At 42.8% G+C, this 17,420-nt stretch overlaps 2 protein-coding genes across 3 annotated transcripts in view; one reads left to right on the forward strand and one right to left on the reverse strand.

Moving 5' to 3' along the window:
• Positions 1 to 2,316: 2,316 nt before the first annotated feature.
• Positions 2,317 to 17,420, reverse strand: part of TRAPPC3L (trafficking protein particle complex subunit 3L) — a 40,438-nt gene continuing 25,334 nt past the window's right edge. For both annotated transcript variants that reach the window (XM_025860661.2, XM_073893822.1), the window contains 2 exons: positions 10,126 to 10,311; positions 2,317 to 5,764 (listed from right to left, as the gene is read on the reverse strand). In XM_025860661.2, the coding sequence (XP_025716446.1) occupies positions 5,645 to 5,764; positions 10,126 to 10,311 (306 nt within the window). In that variant the 3' untranslated portion in view covers positions 2,317 to 5,644. The remainder of the gene's footprint in view (positions 5,765 to 10,125; positions 10,312 to 17,420) is intronic.
• On the forward strand, positions 11,152 to 16,791 carry CALHM5 (calcium homeostasis modulator family member 5). The gene is made up of 2 exons (XM_025860651.2): positions 11,152 to 11,887; positions 15,444 to 16,791. The coding sequence occupies exons 1-2, from the start codon at positions 11,348 to 11,350 to the stop codon at positions 15,831 to 15,833; spliced, it is 930 nt and encodes a 309-aa protein (XP_025716436.1). The 5' UTR covers positions 11,152 to 11,347; the 3' UTR covers positions 15,834 to 16,791.

The following is a 17,420-nucleotide window of genomic DNA, read 5'->3' on the forward strand; positions in this document are numbered from 1 at the left end:
TCCATCTTGCCCTGAAATTGCTCTGAGGCAGAGACCCTCTCCTTATCAAACCCAATGTCCCTTCTCTGACCTTTCTCGGCTTTTCTGTGGCATCTAATGCCTCTGACCACTCTGCTTGAGTCTCCTTGAGACTCTCTTAGCTTTCACGTCACCAGGGTCTCCCGTCTCTGTCTGTGATGGAAAGGTCAACCTCACCTGTGCTCTTCTTTCCCTGCTGCCTCTTGAATGGTAGTATTTGTCAAGATTCTTTTTTCCTTGTATTTCCTGAAGTCCATGCTCTCTGCAGATGTTGCCATCCACATCCATTGTGTCTATTATGCATGTACCGATGACTCCAAAGCCCATCTTCAGTCCAGGCCTCTGACCTTCTGAGGTTTTTTAGATATTTCAAAGGCACCTCAAACTCAAAATATTCACAGCTTATTAGCTTCTTTCCTAAGCTACCTCCTCTTCTTGTGGTCCCTCACTCAGCCTCTCAAGGGAGACAAGAGACAAGCATTGCCCCCTCCCTCCACTCACCAGCCTGGTCTTAATGCACTTAAAGCACGGGCAAGTTTAGCTCCTTTGTAGTTTCATATCTATCTCTTTGTCTTTGTTGCCCCCTAATGCCTCGCAGATTGTTATGAAAATTAAGTGACACACCACATAATGGATGTGCCTAGCACCAGATAAAAATCTTAATTGAATCCAAAACCAAGAAAGCAGCATTTCCAGGTGCTTCTGTTGTTTGCTATACACAGACCACAGGGAATTAGCCTTTCCTCTTTTAAGCCATTAAAAATCTATGTGATTCACACACTGCTCGGAAACACCAAGTCACTCAGTAGTCTGCTGGCTTGGAAGATTTAGGCCACTGGGAGGCTCCAGAAATTAGGATTGTTCTGACTTTGGAATCCTTGGGTGATTCCTGATGGGATTTAAGTTTCCAGTAAAAATAGCTGAAGTACCTGAGATGTATGAGTTTTGTTTGTTTGTTTTTATAAAGAGCTACCGCTGATTCAAAATATCTTCTCCCTGTGGCGTCTCCCTTTTCTGGGACTTGTGTGCTGGGTGTATGCACACTATCCTGCATGGTTTCTAGTCTCTCTCTTCTGTGACCTTTTCCTTTCTGTGAGGAGGAGAGCTATTGTAAAGCCAAATTTATTTCATTGAGCATTCAACCATGTGAAAAATGTAATAATAAAGTTTATTCTCTTTGGTATTCTCCAATACGTTGCAAAGTATCTAGACCTCTCACTTGTTTATCATGCAGTGAACTTCGTTGCATTACTATAACAGAAACACAACTCCACTTGCTCAAAGAACGCAGTAAATTGATAAGCTCACGTAACAGGCAGGCTTGTGCTTTTCCAGGCCATTCATCCTTGTCCCCTGTTCTATGTCAGCAGCAATGGTTGTGGTCTGGGGAATGCCACGTCCTGACTGGCTTAGCTCTGACTGGCAAAGGGGTGATTTTCAACTGGGGTAGAGCCACTATGCCCAGGGGATAGCAATGGAGCAGGGGATAGAGACGACCTTTCCTGAAGGATGGGTTGCCTAATAAGATGGTGTGCAGCTGAACAGAAAAAACCACCATTCTGTTAGTGGAGATATAGGCAGCCAACAAATACCCATTATATGAAGCATAATGAAAGTAAAGTAAGTGGAAGAGGGAATAAAGGATGAAGTAAAGGAGTTGCAGGAAGAATCTTTGGGAAAAAGAAGCATACGTAGTGGCAACAGAGCTCCTAGAAGAAAAAATGGAAGACAAAAGAAACTGAAGGAAGGAAAACAAAGAAAGATTTAATTGGGAAATACGGAGTTTGAGTTTGAGTGGGAAAAAGGAATTGTCCTAGGACATTTATTTCTTATGTTTTTAGTGAAGGATTTCCAACCATTGATGTGTTTTGTTTAGCACCTCCTTTCTTAGTGAAACACTTGAAAAAGAAAGTTTTCCTAACGATTGCTGTGGCTATGCCTTACTTAGTTCAGTTGTAGGGTGACTACAGCTGATTGAATAAGAACTGGGTGTCTCCTTCTCAGATGATAGACTGGTACACTATACTGACATGTCCCCTTTCCTTCTGTCTGCTTATTTGCCAGAACCACTCTTGGTCAACCACTGGTCATGTCCAGCTAAAGTTCTGGAAGGTTTACCAGAATGAAGAAGTACAGCAACTGGACAGATTTTTTTTTTTTTTAATATGCATCCAAGCAGGATAAACAAAGTTTTGCCCTCCTTTTTTTTTTTTTTGAAGACTTTATTTATTTGAGAGAGAGTTGAGAGAGAGAGAGTGAGCGACAGAGAACGAGCAGGAAGAGGGGCAGAAGGAGAGGGAGAAGCAGGCTCCCCACTGAGCAGGGTTCCCGATGCGAGGCTCCGATCCCAGGACCCTGAGATCATGGTCTGAGCCGAAGGCTGATGCTTAACTGACTGAGCCACCCAGGGGCCTCGCTTGGCTCTCTTTTTAAAGAAGAAAATGTTTGTCCAACCAAGTTTCTATGCCTGGGGTGGTACCTATCATGGACTTTGGTGTTACTGTGGAGAAATTAATTAGCCTCCATAGCTGATGGAGGAGTCTGTGAAATATAACAACCACTCGGAGTCTACCGTCCCAACTGACAGACCCTTAACAATGAATAATATCATCTCTTTGAACGTTTACAAAAGTTAACGTTTAGCAGAACTTGATTAAAGTGGCCTCTTTGGTTACAAGAGTTTTAATGTCATTGTCTCACTTCGTGTGTCTGGTTTTCCATATTTCTACTTTGGTCCTTCATAAAACAGAGAGAAAAGGGAACTTTCCACTTATTCATAATAGTCCATTCCAACTGCTAAAGAGAGCCAGTCTTCTAATAATGACAGGATGAACCTAAGAGATTTGAGAAGACAATAAACAAGTAAGCGGACTGCTGAAGGAAGTATTTCCGATTCCTGGCAACTCAAATAGTGAATAGGCACCCACAGCGGGTCTCACCAGTAAACAGTTCAGGTAGGAATCTGGTGATGCCTTTTGAACAGCAATAAACTCTCTCTCTGCCCCAAACTTTTCTTCCCTTTCGGCTTTGCCAAAACGATAAAATCTCTGCTTTGATCAAGATTTGGGGTTCAGAGGGAAGGCTTTTACGAAATAAAAACTCTGTATTTACACTGTGCAACTTCCACAAGGCTTTTATTAGAAAGACTCAGCCTCACACAAAGGGGGTGAAAATACACTTGGAATCCAGAGGATGGTGTGCAACCTTCTTTTAGTATGAAACCTTTACATAGGAACTTTTCTGTTTTTATGGGTCACGACTCAGCATTTCATTGATCTCTGATGTCTTTCTTACGTTTTTCTTTCTGTCTCCTTTCTCCCTATTAACCTGGATCCTCCCCATTAGTTCTTGGTGTCCAAGGTCAAGGAAACCCAGTGGATCTTTGGGAATTACAGACCTGTGCTGTACATTAGAGTAGTCGCTAGCCACATATGGCTGCATGCAGAACACTTAAAATGTGACTAGTGTGACTGAGGAAATGAATTTTTAATCTAATTTTAGTTCATTTAAATTTAAAAATTGAAGCTATTAAACAACATACCTTTATCAGAGGTATGTATATATATATGGGAAGAACATAGTATATATAGGGTTCAGTACTATTCGTGGCTTCAGACATCCACTGGGGGTTTGGGAACATATCCCTACGGATAGGGGGGGACTACTGCACAGTCTTCTCTCTTGGTTAAGTAGGTCACTGTCCATACCACAAATTCAATCCAAAAGACTGGTCTCCCTCTCTAAGGTGAGGGGGCGAATGAAAGGATGGGGAATGAGCCTTATCCCGACGCCATCACTGGTTCTAACACTCCGCATCATTGAGAGTATCAGATTCAGCCGTCTTCCGGTGGATGGGCAATGAAGACAGCCGGCCAAGGCAGTTGGATGGCTGGGTTGGGACAGAAAGGAGAGCAAGGTGTAGTCAGGTAAGTGAATACTCCAGAGCATGGAACATTTACAAGAGGGCTAGTTGGGTACTGATTTAAGAGGGAGGCCCTTAGACGTAAGTATTTGGGGTTCCTGGAGGGGTGAGGGTAAGCAAAGAGGAAACAGAACAGAAGATGGAAACATCCCTAAGAGAAGCTTTGGGATGGATGGCAGGCAAACATTCTTCTGGAGGCATCAGTTTAAAATACATGGCATTGTGATACCCCTTCTGATGTCAGGTAATATTCATTTTCCCGATTCTACTCCTGGTCTTCTGTGGAACTGGCTTAAAGTTCCTTCCATGGTTGCTGCAGCTGCCCCAGTGACCCTATTTGGTCCTTAATACTGACCTCGATGCCCTTTTGAAGAGACAGCTGCGTAGGTAGGGAACAAACCATTTCCTCAGAGTCTTCAAAATCCAAAAATGTGGAATTTCAGCAGTTTTTGATGTCATTTAAACTCTTTTATATAATTTAAGATACTTATGTTCAATTGTGCCATTTTTTTAAATTTTTAAATTTTTATTTTTTTTCAGTTGTGCCATTTTATAAATGAGAGAGAGAGCGCACTTGAGAGATTACGTGCCTTGCCTAAGATTGAGCCACCAGTTAGGATCAGCTGAATCCACTAGAAACAGACCTGGTACTGTGTCTTTAGGCTCCTGAGTCCTAGTTGAGGTCTACCACGATCATATTATTTACACCAGTTTTAACTGATGGACCTGCACTAATTGTAACTTACTTGGAATTTCAGTTCTCTGCAGAGCCCAGCAGATTCTGGACTGCATAGAGGCTTCCTGCGTATGCTGATGGTCTGGTAAAGATTATTGTTTATTGAATCCAGTACATTCTGAATTTTAAGTATGTTCTGGTCACAGACAAAGCATGTTTGTAAGGCTTTTTAGGGGATAAAAATGACCGCAAAAATTCTAACTGAATAAGCTTTGGGGTAAGAAAGTATTTTCAAAAAACATTATTTACCTCTCATTTTAGAGGTTTCCTGGCCAGACCATCAGCAATGTTTCATGAAAATAGGAAGACATTTGGTTAATACTATCTAAAAATTACATGAATTAAAACTAAATGCTCCTTAAAAATATTTCAGAATTAGCATGCAAATAAACAGCTTGCCTTGGTAATTATAAATCAAGAGAGAGCAACTTCAGGAGGCTGAAGTGACAAACCAAGCCAGTATATGAAAGAAATCATACCCATAGTTACTCAAAAATATGGAAAAGTGTTATAAATGGCACTTTTTCTATAGAGAATGCAACATACAGTATCTAGAAATTGTCTATATATAGTGAACTCTATATTGTATCATTTCATCTATTTTTTCCAGTGAGAATGAATACACCAACTGTGTAGTTTGTATGCTTTTTTTTTTCCATTACCATAAGTAAATGAAATCAGTACACTCTGTTAGGATGGGCTGTATGATATGTGAATTCATGTATGCTATCTTATAAGGAGTTATTTGTATATGAAATCTAATGGACATAAGATTGAAAATGTATAATTTATCAGCAAAGAAAAAAAATCTTTAAATCCTAGTGCCCTGCACTTCAAATTTCTTGCTGATATATAAGCTTTTTAAAGCCCATGCTATTATTAAACAATTCAAAATTTCTATGGCTCTGTATGTTTAGATAATATTAACTCCTCAACTGGCCCCCCTGTGGCATTGTGCATGCAATGCTTCATTTTTTCCGTCTGTATTTTTTCTCATCTAGCTTTCTCAGAAATGTTATTCCTATTTCTGTCACACGGTCGCCTTTCAGTCTGTCTTGCAAGAATGTAACATCAGCAGCCAAATGAACCTAGGGAAGGAAAAAGAAACAGGCTTGTGTCATTTAGGTTTTAAAAAAAGACTCTAAATTTTTCTGTTTTCGGCTCTATTTACCCTATAAGGGGCTGACTTTCCTTATGGGATGATAAAAGAGAGCTTTCTCTGTGGATGAAGGGCCCTTTACTGTGTGTCCTCCAGAGATGGTCTGGCTGTGTGTCAGCTCTGTGGTGTGAGTCTGCAGAGAGAAGGGTACGCCAGGCCAGGCCCAGCCTGGATGATCGTGCCGCAAGCCCAGACATATGGGCCCACTCTTGCTCATAGTGCACAGCTGAACTATGGGTCCATCTCAAGAAGAGCACAGATTCCCAGCTCAAAGATAGCTTTGACCCAATGTGCCTTGTCAAGCAGAACTTCCAAGGATAAATGGATTCTTAAACGATTTCTTTCCCACTGACTTGCATTCAGTCATTCTATCATCAGCTAAATAACATAATCACTTGTCCTAACAACACTGAGCAATCACTTATGGCTTTGAGAGCCTTGAAAAAGTATCAACTAAATAAATTATAAATATAAAATTAAAGACTGAAATTACAGACATGAATATTTGATATCCAGCCCTTCTTTTCCACTGTAAAGCATTTCCCACTTCCCATACATTGGAGTAATCCCATAGGGCCTACTTCTCTATTCATTAAAATGTATTCACATAACAGCAGCATATTGCTGACCTACTACCCTCAACAGAGTGTCCATTCAGCTATTTTAAATCATTGGGATAAATAAGATAACTAAGCAAAAGTACTTGGTTGGTAAAAGCAAATAAGTGAAAAAGCCTGGGTCTAGTAGGCAATTGAAATAAAGAAGCTATATTCACCCTCATTTCCCCCCATGAGATCATTTTTGTCTTTGTCAAAATTTAACAGAAGGTCAAGTAAAATAAGCAAGGAAGCTACATTGAAGCTATTTGGATATATATTTGAGGCCACATGAGGTCTGATATCTGTCATATAGCACTAGAATTGACTGTTATCCGTGAAAGCTGGAGAATTCCTTATCCTATTTTTGCCTTTGTTTTATGGTTCATTCCTTTGCTTATAAGCTCCCAGAACATTTCCCTTCCCTTTTCTTAATTTCTGGATAGGGCAAACCTAAAAAATTGGTAGGATAGAAGCATGGAAGATCTGTGTGAATAATACATTATTTTGATTGTTTTATTCTTCTGGATTATCTGTTATTATATCCTTCCTCTAATTATCACCAATAATCAAAAATTACACGGATGCCTCATTATTGTGTAGGTCGACACAGGTTTAGTCTTTGGGGACTCTCTGGTCCCGGCACTCTTAGTAGCTAAGCTTCTGGAAAAATGACACTTTGTGGACTATTATTTCTTTCTAAGCTGCCCTTGACTTGACAGTCTTTGACAGATGGTCTTCTTCTTCCTTCGCTTTCCCAAACCAGCTTTTACTAAGGTCCTTCCTGACTTTTCAGTCCCTACGTGTTTTGACTATTTTTCAGGTCTTGTTTTACTTAGCCTCTCTGCTGTTCTTGACCTTGTGAATCACTCCCTCTTCTTGAAATACTCTCCTCCTTTGCTTCTCACTCCATTCTGTCCTAGTATTGTCCCCACCTCTGATTCCTCCTTCTTGGTGTCCTTTGCAGCCTTTGTATTCTCTCTTCAACTTACTCAGTACCTGTTATTGCTTCCTAGGCTTCCACCCGTGACTCCTCTTCCTTCTTCCTCTACACACCTCTGACCCATCTTTTGACAGTTCCAATGCCTCTTTGGTCCACATCTCTCTGTGGCTTTCAGACATGTGTACAACTGCTTATTGGATATCATCACTTGCCTGTGTGTTGGACACCTCAACTCCAGAACCTCCCAAGCTGAACTTCTCACGTTGTCTCTCCTAACCCCCACTGTACCCCTCCTTGGTTTGAACTCTCTTGGTTAACAGTGCAACCATCCTTACAGGTTGCTCAGAACCCTGAATAATTCCTGACTCTTTTTCCCAGTATTGTCTCTTTCAGTCAACTGATAACCTAGTCTTCAGTCTAATTCCTTACTAATCTGCCTTCTTAATGTTGTTCAAATCGGTCTTCCCCCCTCCACTCCTATTGTCAGGGCTTTATTCTGGTTTTTCTTTTCTTTTTTTTAAAGATTTTATTTATCTATTTGACAGAGAGAGACACAGCGAGAGAGGGAGCACAAGCAGGGGGAGAGGGAGAAGGAGAAGCAGGCTTCCCGCCGAGCAGGGAGCCCAATGCGGGGCTCGATCCCAGGACCCTGGGATGGAGCCCAGTGCGGGGCTCGATCCCAGCTCCATGACCGGAGCTGAAGGCAGCCGCTTACCGACTGAGCCCCCAGGCGCCCTGCTCTGGTTTCTCTGGAGGTTACCAGCACAGCTCCCAGCTCTTCTTCCCTTCAGCATCGTACCCGGTACGATGTACACTTTCACTTTGATGACAAAGGAATGAAATTCCTAAACCACAAATTTCAAAATACCATTCCCTTGTTTATCAACCTATACTGGGCCTCTGCTGCTTTCATTACAAAAGTCTAAATTCCCAAGCTTGGGTCATATGAATGCCCCCCACCACTTTTTAAAAATCAGGCTTCTGGGGGGAGTTATAAAGGACTGTGATAACAGCCCTCAAAGAGCACCCCCTGCGAGGAATAGGGGGAGTGAAAAGAAACAAGTACTAGTCAAGCGGAGAAAGGCGACTACGACGCTAAGGCCAGAGAGCGAAAGGAACACTGAGAACGCAGGTTACTTCTGGGAGGTTGGGGAGAGGAGCATGCTGGCCCAGAGGCCGGCCGGCCGAGGAGGCTCTTGCAGGTCTATACACAACTCAAGCCAGTTTTCTAAGAAGTCGTGACCCTGAAGTGCTACAACATTCAAGTCTCAATTCAGAAATAGGACCGGGGAGTTCTTTTGGCGGAGCTGACATCACTGACTTCCCCAGTACAGAAAACTAAACCGTAACTGGGAGAACCTCCCGAGGAGGAGGGGTCACAGTATCTGTATCCCAGATTAGAGGAACAGGGAAGGCCCAGATCATTCACCTTCCTAGTTTCCTTCTCTTCCTGATGACAGCAATGCTAAAGACTGGAAGATGGTATCCTCAGTTTTCTTACAGTCAGGTCCCCAAAAGTGAAATATGGCAAGTTCATGACCTGGACAAAGAACCTTTGTAATGAGATTGGAAAACTTTCAAGCAGATGGGCTCCTCCCCAAGAGGCTGAATCACAGGGAAGCTACCCACATACCCAATCTATGGCAACCTCTTCTCCTTACCCTAGAACTGGAAAATTTTCAGATCATTCTCTCATTCTTTTATTCAACATATATATTCAGTCTACTATGTGCCAATGCTGTACATTATGGGAGACAGATAAAATGTAGACTTTGCATTAAGATAGGTAAAAAAAAAAAAAAATCAGGCGTCTGTAAAGAAGTGAACCCTCCTAAGGATATTGAAATAAAAACCCATTAAGAATATTGAAAAAAAAAAAAGAAGTGAACCCTCCTTTTTCATGACAGTATTTCTCTCAGGCTACACGTCACCCATACTGAACTCATTCAAGTTCCTTGTTCCTTTAATGAAACATTCTTTTTGTGCCTTTGGACATGCTGCTTTTACCGGGAATATCATTTTCCCCTGCTCCCCTCACCCTAAAGCCTTGCTTCCCCTAACTCCTATTTATCCTTCACATGCCAGCCCAGAGTTTCTCTAGGAAGTCTTCCCTGCCCCACCACTCCACCCAACCCAGCTCCTCCCACAGCCATTATCCACACTTCTTCACACATCTGACTTCTCTACTGGACAGAAACTCTTAAAGGGCAGTGACTATGTCTTACTCATCTCGTGGGCTCAGTGCCTTTTAACAGATGCTGATCACTGCCCTTGTTAAGTCAATGAATAATTCAGGTGTGGAAGCCAGCCTCCAAAACAGACCGCAATGATCTCGGCCTCCTGCTATTCACACTGGCAGTTAGCATCCTCCCACACGGTACCAGGGTTGGCAGCACCTGTTGGGACTGGATCTACCAAGGGGCTTATGTGGCAAGGAATTTCATGAAGCCTCTAGCCATCTGCCAACCAGGCACTGAGGTCACGTGAGTAAGCCTGGAGGTGGATTCTCTAGACTGCGTCAAGTCTTCACCATGGCGGCCCTGAGCAACGGCTGGACTGCGCCGGTATTAAGCTCTGAAAGGCTCCTAGCCACAAGAGCTAAATGCTCTTAGCAAAACTCTTCGAAGATTTCTGATTCTTAGAAACTGTGTGAGATAATATTTGCTGTTTTAAGAAGCTGTATTTGGGGGGTCATTTGCCACACAGCCCTAGCTAACAAATATACCTGGCAAAATGAAATACGTGCTTTACCATTTCCAGGGCACCTCTGATAATCCCACAGAGTAAATTGCAGTAGCAGAGAGAGGATCTCCCGGCGGGGAGCTCTTCCACAAACTCCACCAGCGGATTCTTGTCTAGGATCAGGGAAAATTCAGTCCTGCTTGAATTGTTACAGGTCACACTTGGTGTAATCCCCAAGTACATCTTAAAGGCAACCTAATAAAGAGGAAAAAAAATTCCACTAAAACTTGGTCTAGAACAGATATCTCTTAGCAGAGCACCCAAATATTCTGTTCCCGTCAGTGCAGCGCGATGGTTAAGCCTGTGGAGTTTGTAGTAGAGGAGCCTGGGTTCACACTCAGCTTTGAAATGTACTGACCCTATGACCTGTATAAGTCTTAAACCCTTTCATTTTTGTGGAATATCCTAAGGGACTAGTTTTCTGTGAAAACAATATGCTTTATGAAACAGAGTTAAGCATTATTTCTCAAAAAATCGTTTTCAAAAATAAATATTGTTCAGGAGGGTAAGAAATTAAAATATCTGTCATCATTAGGGTTGAGGGTAGGGGTGGGCTTGAGGTCAAAGGCAGAGATACTAATCGAGAGGTTGCTATGATCGCCTGGGAAAGAAACGATGGGGACCCTTCTCATTTTGTCTTTCATTCAAAACTCAAATGTCCCTAACTTTTCCATCTAAATTTAGAATAGCCCAAATCCTAAAATTCGGCTCAAGTCTCTCTAACACTAGTCAGTTTAAGAGGATGTAAAACGAATCTCTCAGATCTTAAGGCAAAGTAGCCAAAGTAGCAGGTCTTAAGCAGCAAGGGAAAAGCCATCACGAGACTCCCGGCTTGGAGACGTGGTTTGGCTCCCAGTGAATTGGCTGAAACCTCTTTCTGCTCATGTTGATTCCTCTGGCTGGAAAATTCCTAGACTATTATTGCTATGATTGAGAACCAAGCGATGTGAAAATAATGTAAAATAGAAGCGGTGCACTTTGAATTTTCTCCGATTCTCAGTGTTTTGGCCCCGCTTCCCCGGCACAAAATCCACCAGTAGGAGGCATTATCTGAACATGGTTGGGAAATACTCATTCCTGGGGAATGACATTGTTTCCTTATCTGGCTGAATTCAGTCTGAAGAAGGAGGACTGTTGTTTCTAAAGAAGAAAGAGCTCCACCCTCGGCCACTGCCACAGCTGGTCTGCCAATAAATAAGGGCAAAGCCTTTTCCCTTGGTGTCTCTTCAGCATGGATGCTTTTCGGGGGATTTTAAAATTCTTCCTCAACCAGAAAACTGTTATCGGCTACAGCTTCATGGCTCTGCTGACCGTGGGGAGTGAGCGTCTCTTTTCCCTGGTGGCTTTTAAGTGTCCCTGCAGCACCGAGAATGTGGTCTATGGGCTGGTTTTCCTCTTTGCTCCTGCTTGGGTGTTACTGATCCTGGGATTCTTCCTGAACGGCAAGTCTTGGAGGCTCTTCACAGGCTGCTGTGTGAATCCCAGGAAAATCTTCCCCAAAGGCCACAGTTGCCGCTTTTTCTATGTCCTCGGTCAGATCACTCTGAGTTCATTGGTGGCTCCGATGATGTGGCTTTCTGTGGCTCTGCTCAATGGAACTTTTTATGAATGTGCCATGAGCGGGACCAAAAGTTCAAGACTCTTGGGACTGATTTGCAAGGGCAAGCCCCAAGAGTGCTGGGATGAACTTTACAAAGTCTCTTGTGGCAAAACCAGCATGACACCCGCGGACAATGAAGAAGTGAAGCTGTCCCTTCAAGCCCAGTCTCAGGTAAGGAAGGACCAACTCACCTTTCTCTCCCAGGAGGAGCTTGAAGGATTCTCTCGGATACTCCTCTCAGGCAGGGCTGAGTCTGAATCCTGCTAGGACATTTTGAAACTAAAGGAAAATTGGAACACGATGCAGCATGAAGACAATCTCAGGAAAAGCTTTTTTAGAGGTTGGTGGCTCAGTAAAATTGCTGACAGGATTGTCTTTTCCACTTCCGAAAAGAAAATATCCTCTGGGTTATGCATATGTAAATACTTAAGTGCTTTTAAAATGATCTCTCTGGGTTGACTTGGTGAATAATGCACGACACTAACTCATAATTGAGTGCTAATGTCAGAGCTGTAATTAGAAATTACTGCCTCCTATCAATTATTTATTTTCAAACTGGTTTCTCAGAAAAACACACGCAGATAGCTTTCATCTATTAAAATACAGCTGAACCAAACGAGCGGATGTTTTTCAAAGCGGCACGTAATATAATTAGTGTAGAGATCCCCTCAAGTGATCTCTGGCCCCTGTTATCTCTGTGTATAAATATTGTCGAGATTGAGAAAAATTTCCTGGTAAAGTTGGCATCGCCAGTCTTTAAAGAGCCGCTAGTGAAAAGGGACCATATTCTCTGGGGAGGTTACGTCCTCTGCTCTTTGTGCTCTCTACAGCTAAAGAGGTTCTTACATTACTCAAGCAGCTCAAGATTTGGGACATTGTTTTATTTAACAGAAGGAAACTGTAGCTTTACCTAATTGGCCCAGGGAGGTGGCTTGTCATCCTTCCAGGTACCTGAGCACAAATCCAGATGTGAAGCCTAGCCCTGACCTCAGGAAAAAGACTGAATTCCTCCTCCTGAGTCGTAGGGTCACAATCCCCAAACCAAAACAGCTAATCAGAGCAGATAAACAGATCCGCAGTTTGTCAGGAATGCCATTGGTTTCCGAAGAAAGGCACTGAAAGGAGGATAATTTTACTTTTTCAACAAGGATTTGCCTTTTCAACAACACATCAGGGCAGTCTGGTTTTAAAATCATACTTCCCCCCCAAAATAAATAAGTAAAATCATATGCTTTCCAAAGCTGGTTGGAGGTAGAGTCACACCGTGCTTTTTACACAAACTGATAAGCTTAAAAATGCCCCCAGACAAAATCCTTTGTTTAATGCATAAAGGACATCCTAAATGAAAACATGCCAGGATCCCACTGTCTTCCTTCTTTTGTTGAGGAAGTATTAATTCTGAATGTTATGATACAATGAGTGATTTATGATTTATGTCCTCAGGCACTAGACTCTATTCAGTTGGCGCCAGATCCAAACACTTATCACTTGTGAGCTTTTCTTCTCCAGACACAGGCATAAGGAAATCATGCATATCCTGTCATCACTTAGCCTGGGCACACCACCTGTTTACTTTCCAGCAGAATGAGAAGGACCTGGGGCTGATTTCTGGGGGAGGATGTGTACGGGATGTGGACAAGGAGAGCTGTGTCAGTGGCAGGTGCTGACCACAGTGGTTCAGCCGGGCAGGAGCAACACACAGTCCAGATCAATAGTTGGGTATGTGGGTGGGGGTGGAAAAAGTGCCCCATCCATGGGTGGGGCAAGAAAAAAAAAACAAGAAATCCAGCCGGGCGGCTCTCTATTCTTAAGGAAGTCGCATGGACTAGTGGCCAGAGCTTGGTCTTAGAGTTGGCCAGCCTTGGGTTTGAAACCTGATTCTACCACCTACCAGCTCTGTGACCCTGAGCTCATGGTTTGACCCCTCTGAGCCCCTGTTTTCTCATAGTTGGGACTAATAACACCTCCCTTGGGGGGCTGCTGGAAGGCGTAGAGGTGATGGACATACATGGGCATACAGGGGCCGATGCACAGTAAGTGTTCTAAGTTAATGAGAAAACTGCCAGGGTTTGGGGCAGGGGAGGAGTCGTGCACAGTGGAACACATTGAGGGCTGGGGTGGGAGCATCCACCATGTCTAGTTAGATTCTGGGTACTATGAGTTGGGGAAGAACAAGAGGGCTCAGGGCTCAGCACTCAGGTGAGAGCAAGGTGACACTAAGATGCAACATGAGAGGAGGTGTCTGTAGTTGATCAAATAGTGTAACTCAAGCAGAATTGGCTCACGATACTGAGGTGAGATGGCCCTACTGGCCTACAGGAGGCCCGGCTGTGTGGAAAGAGGAAGGTAGGCACTGAAGAGAAGAGGAAGATCTGAAGTAGCCAACCACAAGTGGCTCAAAGTAACTACGAGGGGTTTCACATGATAGGAGCTGTGCCTCCTTCACAAATCATGTCAGAAAGATACCATGAGTTCAGTAATGCTTTTACATAAACATCTATCCGTTTGAGAAATAGCAGCGTGTGATACTAGCGGACACTTCCTGAGGGCATATGTATGTCTACATTGCCTTATTTTAACCCCCCAGATTCCCCTCTGAGGTGGGTAACCCCCATTCTACAATTGAGGAAGTGAGGCACCCATAGGAAATGAGAACACCCATAGGGAGGGGAAGGTTGAGATTTAAAGCCACCTAGTGCCAGTCCAGAGTTGGCATTCATGTGGAGTCCGAGGCCTTCACAATGACGCCATAGTCTGAGCCCGAGGGTGGGAACTCCCGGTTTAAAGCATCGGGGCTTGTTTGTAGTTCTGTTGCGGTCTGAATGGGTTCATTTGCAGATTATTCCTTCTATTTTCAAATAGGCCCATTTGCTGAGAAATACTAAGAGTCATTTAATGAAAATGTTAAGAGAAACTGTGAAAGGGCTCCGTTAGTTGCCCAAATAGGAAATTAATTGCAATTGTGACAAATATAATTAAGAACAACAAGAAAGTTTAGAAGGTCAGTTGAGCTATTTAGAGTTCTGCTTTTAAAATTCAGAAAAAAAAAATGCCAGTTGAACCAGTTTGTACTCAAAAAGGAATTTTTTTTCTAATTACCAAAATTCAGAACCAATTATCCTGAAGGTTTAGAATGACTCTAATTTTTTTTTTCTTGGCTTTTCTGCGGCCTTTCAATTTTTCTAGCTTCAGTTTCCCCATTCTATTATGTCTCTCTCACTTAATGATGGATGATGAGTAATGAGATTTTTCTCAGAGAGGGTCCGTTTTTCTCCGCAAACAATGTAACATGGAAAAATCAGTCACTAGCCACGAATATGTATTTATCAATGCCTGAAAACTCCTGGCTGAGAAAATGTTCATTTGCTCCGATGATCACATTCACTCATGCACGGAATTCTTTCCTTTAATAACTAATACTACTTGAGGGCTTGGTTTACCTGATTCTTGAATAATTTATATTTTTGCTCTTTTCCATTTGTCTGCCTTCTGGTTATTTCTCTGCATACCAGCAATGGTGGGTGGGATGGATGATAGGGATTAGATAAACCCACATTTACTTTGACTGTTAAAAAAGTACTGTTAAAAAATTAACATGAAGGATTTCCACTGAGACGTGGCAATGACTGTGGTATTAATTTAGCCATACACTTACCAGTAACACCACCTCCACCCCCTGGGAAGTGGCTTTGCTTTTGCACATCCTCAATATTTCTTTCTTTCTAAGATTCTAGGATGGTGCCTGATTTGTTCAGCATCTTTCTTCTCTCTGCTCACCACATGTTACGCTCGCTGCCGATCTAAAGTTAGCTACCTTCAGCTGAGTTTTTGGAAGACGTACGCACAAAAGGAGAAGGAGCAGTTGGAAAATACATTCCTGGAGTATGCCAACAAGCTGAGTGAGAGAAACCTGAAATGCTTTTTTGAAAACAAGAGGCCAGAAGTCTTCCCCATGCCCACCTTTGCAGCCTGGGAGGCGGCTTCTGAGCTCCATTCTTTTCACCAAAGCCAGCAACATTACAGCACCCTGCATAGGGTGGTGGAGGACGGTCTGGAACTGAGCCCCGAGGATGATGAGACCACAATGGTACTTGTGGGTACTGCCCACAGTGTGTAGTGCGTCCACCACCACGGACTCGTGGCGTTCATACATTTGGGCTCATTCTGACATTTGGGCTGCATCTGTAGCAACCAGTGTATCTCTGGGTTTTCTCACAGTATTTCCTTGAAGACAAGAACCCAAAGGGAAGCAGCTTTGCAGCTCCCAAGGGCAGGCAGTGTCAGGATGTGCTCAAACTGATGCCGAGGGAGTGGTCAAGGATGGTAAGAAAGGGGCTCTTCCATTGATGGGGGTTGGGGTTCAGTGGCTTCAAGTTCTTTTTTTTTAAATAAATTTTATTTATTCATTTGAGAGAGAGAGAGAGAGAGAGAGAGAGCAGTGGGGAGAGAGGGAGAGGGAGAAGCAGACTCTCTGCGGAGCAGGGAGCCCGATGATGACACGGGGCTCGATCCCAGGACTCCAGGATCATGACCTGAGCCGAAGGCAGATGCTTAATGGACTGAGCCACCCAGGTGTCCCCAGTGGCTTCAAGGTCTAAGATTTTATGGTTTGACAGCGAAACTCACGCAAGAAGTTCGGCCACTCTATGTAAATATTGGTCAAGGCATCTGGGGGCAGCAGTGGTGACTTGTGAATAAGGAAGACCCTCTTAACAGAGGGCTGTAGACAGCAGGATCTGCAGTGTAGTCACAGGAAATCCTTGTCTTGCAAATCTATTCCATTGCCTTTCAAGGACGTACGAAATTCTACCATTTGGACTTCATTTCCTTGGAATCTGAAGATAGCAGTTCTCAAGAATAACACATCGAAAGGATATGATGCCTAAAATTCAGAGCTTTTCACATGTTTCACTGTGAACTGAAAGTATGTCCCTACAGGCAGGGCCATATTATGGCTTTTGGGGGCCCTAGGCACTTCTGTCTTCATGGACCCCTTTCTACATTAAAAATACACACATACTTTATGACTGTATTAATATAAAGATAGATATATTAGTATTATATATTAAAACATTTTTTTCAACCCAAAAGTTCATTTATTTTCTTCTGATTTTAAAAGAAATTAAAAACACTTTCATGAGCCCCTACAAGTATCACGGGCCCTAGGCATAGTACCTACTGTGCTGAATGGGTAAGTCAGCCCTGACTGGGGGTTTGGGGAAACTGTCAAAGCAGTGCTAGCATAAAACTGTTTTGCGGTTTTATGTTTATCAGAAATAATGCAAATTTTGCATTCTATTATGTAATATACCCATATTACTTTAAATATATACATATATGTATAGTTTAAATATATATACATGTTTACTAACATATATGTTCATTTAATTATATACCTACATATGTATGTATATATTTATATGTATATGTATATATTTAAGTTCCCCCTAAATCTTTTAGTGGAATTGATGTGTAAGGAAGAGGCACGATATTTTACGCTATGGTTCACACCTTTTATCACTAAGAGTCCTGGCCCCCTAGCTAGAGAAGGCAGGGAATGAACCCTTTATGACCATGGAACATTATCCCCAATTGAAGAAAGGACCCTAAAGGTGTTAAGACCTGGAATATATCCTTGGGAACTTAGAGCAGGCCCAGGTGTGTGTGTGTGTGTGTGTGTGTGTGTGTGTGTGTGTGTGTGTGT

The sequence above is a fragment of the Callorhinus ursinus genome, unplaced genomic scaffold (assembly GCF_003265705.2).
Source record: "Callorhinus ursinus isolate GAN/ISIS: 27379988/994484 unplaced genomic scaffold, GSC_fseal_2.0 scaffold6, whole genome shotgun sequence".
NCBI classification, from domain to species: Eukaryota; Metazoa; Chordata; class Mammalia; order Carnivora; family Otariidae; genus Callorhinus; species Callorhinus ursinus.

What these genes read in the sequence shown, in the direction of transcription:
- CALHM5 (XM_025860651.2), top strand. Translation starts at nt 11,348, where the DNA reads ATGGATGCTTTTCGGGGGATTTTAAAATTCTTCCTCAACCAGAAAACT. An exon ending in CCCTTCAAGCCCAGTCTCAG is followed by an intron (nt 11,888 to 15,443) that starts GTAAGGAAGGAC and finishes TTTCTTTCTAAG; the next exon opens with ATTCTAGGATGGTGCCTGAT.